Source organism: Cydia amplana, chromosome 22 (genome assembly GCF_948474715.1).
Source record: "Cydia amplana chromosome 22, ilCydAmpl1.1, whole genome shotgun sequence".
In the NCBI taxonomy this organism is placed as follows: domain Eukaryota; kingdom Metazoa; phylum Arthropoda; class Insecta; order Lepidoptera; family Tortricidae; genus Cydia; species Cydia amplana.
Window position 1 is genome coordinate 2,313,871 of NC_086090.1, and position 5,401 is coordinate 2,319,271.

At 39.9% G+C, this 5,401-nt stretch overlaps 1 protein-coding gene across 1 annotated transcript in view; it reads right to left on the reverse strand.

Moving 5' to 3' along the window:
- LOC134658401 (protein transport protein Sec24C) overlaps positions 1-3,683 on the reverse strand; it is a 46,997-nt gene extending 43,314 nt beyond the window's left edge. Inside the window, exons 1-2 of the mRNA XM_063514085.1 lie at positions 3,534-3,683; positions 314-1,610 (exon numbers count right to left, since the gene is read on the reverse strand). Of these exons, the coding sequence (XP_063370155.1) occupies positions 314-1,589 (1,276 nt within the window). The 5' untranslated portion in view covers positions 1,590-1,610; positions 3,534-3,683. The remainder of the gene's footprint in view (positions 1-313; positions 1,611-3,533) is intronic.
- Positions 3,684-5,401: the final 1,718 nt, after the last annotated feature.

Here is a 5,401-nt window from a genome sequence, read left to right on the forward strand (position 1 = left end):
TAAACCCTAACATACATATTTTTTTCTTCTGCCAAACTGCAGGACAGTTTGTTGCAGGAAAGTTTTGTAATTGACTTGATAGACGTTATTTAATTAGTTAAGTAACCATTACTAGTTAATTCATTATCCATTATTTCTCTATGTAATATTGTGTTATGATTCATCATTATTAAGCACTTAAAAAGTTAAAAATAGAAGCATAATAATACAGCACAGTATGGCACAAGCACAATATGAGAATAAACATGAATATTATGCGGCTATCTTACATAAATCTAGGCAGTTCGCCTAAAATATAATTGTACCAACTTACCTGGTTGACGCATTTGTTGGCTAGGCATTGGTGGTTGCCCAGGCATTTGTGGTTGGCCAGGCATTTGTGGTTGTCCAGGCATCGGTGGTTGTCCAGGCATTTGTGGCGGTTGCCCAGGCCCTTGAGGTTGTCCAGGCATCGGTGGTTGCCCAGGTTGCGGTGGTAACCCTGGTTGTTGTGGTTGCCCTTGAGGAAACTGAGGCGCTCCAAAAGGTGGCATGCCTGGTTGCCTTTGTTGATGAGGCATTGGTGGTTGCACTGGCATTTGTGATTGCTGAGACACACGAGGTTGTCCTGGCATTTGTGGTTGCTGTGGCATGGGTGGTTGACCTGTCATTTGGGGTTGCTGAGTCATCGGTTGTTGTCCTGGCATTTGTGATTGCTGAGACATCGGCGGTTGTCCTGGCATTTGTGGTTGTTGAGGCATTGGTGGTTGCCCGGGCATTGGTGGTTGCATAGGTTTATGTCCAGGAGGACCCATAGGTCCCGGACCTTGGGGTCCTGGCTGACTATGTGGAGGCAACTGTCCTTGGGAACTTGGAGGTTGTCCTGGGCCTTGAAGATTTTGCCCAGGCGGTCCTTGTGATGGTATTTGACCAGGCTGACTCTGTGGGCCTCCAGGTTGAGGGCCAGGAGGCATATGGAGCGGGCCCTGTGATGTAGGAGGCAGACCGAGACCCTGTGAACTAGGAGGCATTTGTCCTGGAGGTAATTGACCAGGTGGACCCTGTCCAGGCATCTGACCGAACTGACTTGGAGGACCTTGGCCTGGAGGCATCTGGCCTGGTTGCGAACTAGGTGGCATACCAGGATGAGGTTGAGCACCAGGAGGCAATTGCCCTTGAGGCCCCATCGGACCGGGAGGTTGACGATTTGCCATCGGCCCGGGACCCTGCTGACTAGGTGGTTTTGCTTGCATCGGCCCTTGCGGAAACGGCCTGTTTTCTAAATTAGGAGTCTGACTTTGCGGTGGCTGCCCAGGCATTGGTCTTGGCGGGAACTGTCCTGCACTCGGTGGTCGGAATCCAGGCTGTCCACCAAAATTGGATGTTGGCGGGAAAGCGCCAGGTGGTAACTGTCCGGGTGGTAGTTGGGAGAAGCCCTGAGCTCCGTTCAAGTTCATGCCCTGCATTTTCTGGGCCATATCGCTATCGTATGGCTTGTGTGGTCCGTTCTGACTGTACATATTGGCGTTCTGGACTCCGTTGTATTCGGAGCCGAGTGGGTTGTTCGGTGCATTGTTGTTGGGCCCTGGGGGCAGGTATTGCGGGTTCATCGTGCTGGTTAAGCCGTGTACCTGCAATGATAAATAATTATGAAATATTGTCCATTTCAATTGACTATTTGCAAAGTTTATGATTTTATTTAGTTATTGCACAAAAGAAAACACAATACAAAAGGCGAACTCATAAGGCATTCTCTACCAGTAGGCCTAGCTTATAATTGGCATGACAGTATCTTGCAGTGAGATAGACTACCCGTCTTTCTCTAAATATGTTAATAAAAGAGGGACGGATAGTCTATCTGGCCGCGAGATACTGTCGCGCCACCCATGTGCTAGCCTGGCAATAGATAAAATTGTAGGCTGTGCAAAGTTATGTTGTATTGATAATATGATTCGTTACTTTTAAGGATACAATACATACAACCATGATGGGGAGCCCAAAGCGACCACAATGCAATGCACTGTATGGAAATATATTCTAATATGTGATCCTGTTGTTATTCACAACTCAATAATACATTAATTTTATGCAATCAGATATTGGTTTAAGGTAGGTATTTCATATTCTTATTATTTCCATGCAAAATAAAAAGAATATTAAAGAAAACCAAAGGGGATCCCCAAGTGACGCCGCGCGCCGTTCAGTGGATGCTCCATAGGGAGAAACCCAGAACCAGTGAAAATATACTATTATTTAATTTATTTATTTAAGCCTTTATTTTTCCTTAAATAGTTTTACATCAAAAAGTTTTCTAATAATATTGTTGTTCATTTTACTATATTATATATGTCGGGTATAGGCCTCCTCCATATCTTTCCACCTTTCTCGGTCTTTAGCCTTGATTAGCCAATATGATATCCCTGGACCATCTTGTTATGGGTTTTCCCGCCTTCCTTTTGCCATGGGGTCCTGGCCACTTTGTGACTTTATTGGTCCATCTGTCAATCTTCCTATGTGGCCGGCCCATCTCCATTTCTGTTTGAGCACAAACTCGTGTGCATCTATGATGTTTGTTTGGGATCGGATGTACTTGCTGTTAACCTTGTCCTTTAGTTTTATGCTGAGAATGCTCCTTTCCATTGCTCTCTGGCATGTTCTTATCTTTAATTTGTTCTTGTTTGTGTGCACCCAAGTTTGAGAACCGTATGTAAGGCATGGTAAGATGTATGTGTCCATTACTGTTTTCTTGTGTTTGAGACTGTAGTTTCCTTTTAGAAGCTCTTTAAAACTCCAATACTTCCTCCAGCTGATATGGAAAATATACTATATTGGTAAGTCCGCACTTTACTTTCACTTAGTTGACATATATTTCTAGATTAATTTCTCCATCTTGAAAGTGTTCATAAAGCAATACATTTTTATTGTGAGCAAAAAACTAGGACATAATTTGTGGCATTTTGGGTTCAATTAGTTTAACTGCATAGCTTGTAAATAATCAATAACATGTCTATACCATACAAGTGCATGTTAAGCAGAAAATGCATCGTAGGGTTTCTGATAAATATGTTTTTTACACAATAAATTGAATGATATCTAATATATGTCAACCTATTTGATAAGAAGTACAGCAAAAGACATATTTAGGTTAATCTTTTTTTACCCGTTTCTTAATATTTTAACAAGTAGATATCATTAATCATAGCATAAACAAGGATAAATCTGGAATGACAACACGGTAAACGTTGCAAAATAAGTCTAATTAGGTTTCGATTAGAACCTGTTAGGTCACTTGGCATAATCAAAATACTAACAAACATCATTCATTTATAATCAAAAAACAATCTCCAGCTATCTCTCAAGTCACACATTGCACACTAATCTCGTAATTACAACGAAAATCACTTAAATCTGTGGAATTATCCCTAAATATATTGGTAAGTGAAATATGACAGCTGCCGTTTTAGATTCGTAAATTATTTTTACATAAAGAAACAATAATTACACTGTTGTAATTTGCACAGGATGGAGATTAAGAATCTCTTTTTAATACTTACGGCTTATGGAGTGTTTTTCCACGATATTTTCTAGTAAAAAATATAAACAAGAACACGACCAGCGGAATATACACGGGCCACGTATCTTGGCGGTGTTGTCAGCCACCAAGCGCTTATGTGGAACTTTTGACTGTTCAAATCCTGCGCGTTGAACGGAACGTAAATTATTTTTAATTTCTAGCTACTGCTACAGAAATTATTAATAACTATAGAAAAATAACTTAAAATATTAAAACAATACATATATTTTAATTAAAAATCGATTTTTATAGCATATTATTTTAACGCAAACAATGATGTGTGTAAGAAAAATGTCATAACGGAACGGTGTGACTCAGCATGGCAATGCCAAAAATCAGCTGTCACATTTACAGCAGCGTCAGCAGAAAACAAACTTTAAGGGTTATGTAATAGAGTATGGTATTGAAATATTTATTCATTATCCGACTATACAGCAAAGGAGGAATAACACCAGAGGGGTTGCAAGTGCGTTGCTGCAATTTAGGATAGGAGTTGCTCTTTTCTTGAAGCATGAAGGTCGTATCGGTCCGGAAATACTTACCTCGGCTCGGGCGACAGTTCTTTCCAGTTTTTAGGGTTCCGTAGGTACCCAAAGGGTAAAAACGGGACCCTATTACGAAGACTCCGCTGTCTGTCTGTCTGACACTAGGCTGTAACTCATGAACCGTAATAGATAGACAGTTGAAACTTTCACAGATGATGTATATTTTTTCATTTCTGTTTGCCGCTGTAACAACAAATACTAAAAACAAAATTTTAAGTGGGGCTCCCATACAACAAACGTGATTTTTTACAGTTTTTTGCGTAATGGTACTGGTACGGAACCCTTCGTGCGCCAACTAGTCTGACTCGCACTTGGTAGGTTTTTATTTAGCTGTGCGAGGCAGGAATTTTCTGGAGAAACGCCCAGGTTAGGACTGCCAAATAATCATAATCATAAAATAAATATCATAGTCATTTAATACCTAAGTAGCGGTGGTAAAAATAAAAAATAATATATAAAATACCTAGAATTTCGAACATAAATTTCTTAGTTCCAAGCTTGTTAAGATAATTGGTGCCAAACATTACTAATTCTAGTGAAGTAAAACTCAATTAACTCATAAAACTTCATCCACAACTTCACAACTCAATTAGAACTTGGAAGCATCTGATAGGTATCAAACGTTATCGTATACATACATAGCTGCTTTAGTACACACAATATTTCTACCTTACAGTAAAACCAGCAATGGAACAGAAACACGAGAGCGAATACGCTTCAATGTGTGCGTGGAAATGGAAACAATACTGCGCAAGACAGAATTCGACATTCAAAATATGAGAACTACGCTCCTGCTCTCCTTTTTCCTCTATACTGGTTGTAAAGGAGTGCGAGCGGGAAGGGAGTAACAGTTTCGATAAACGAACGTCGTGGTAGGGATAGCCGGGGATGACACACCCTGAGTTGTGCGCATGCGTGCTTCAGTATTCTAGGGATGGGGTAGTGAGTTGTCGATACTCGATAGTTTGTCGTAGAGGTGATCGAATAAGAACGTATTTTTATTTTAAAATAATAAAATATTTTTTTTAAACTGCACAAAAATAAAAAGTCATGCAGTTGCGAATTTTGTTGATTTGTTTTTGGGCGTGTTTGAGCATATTAAAAATATCAACTAATAAGATCATTTCATACGTACATGTTCAGACAAAAGATGACAACTTTTTTAATACAAAAACGAACTGTATATATATAATTTGATGTAGAATATTATAATATTTTAGCACCTTGATATTTCTAACTGTCACATTTAACTCTCCTTGTCAGTTTTCGTCTTCCAAATCATACGATATCTCCCCACTGAATA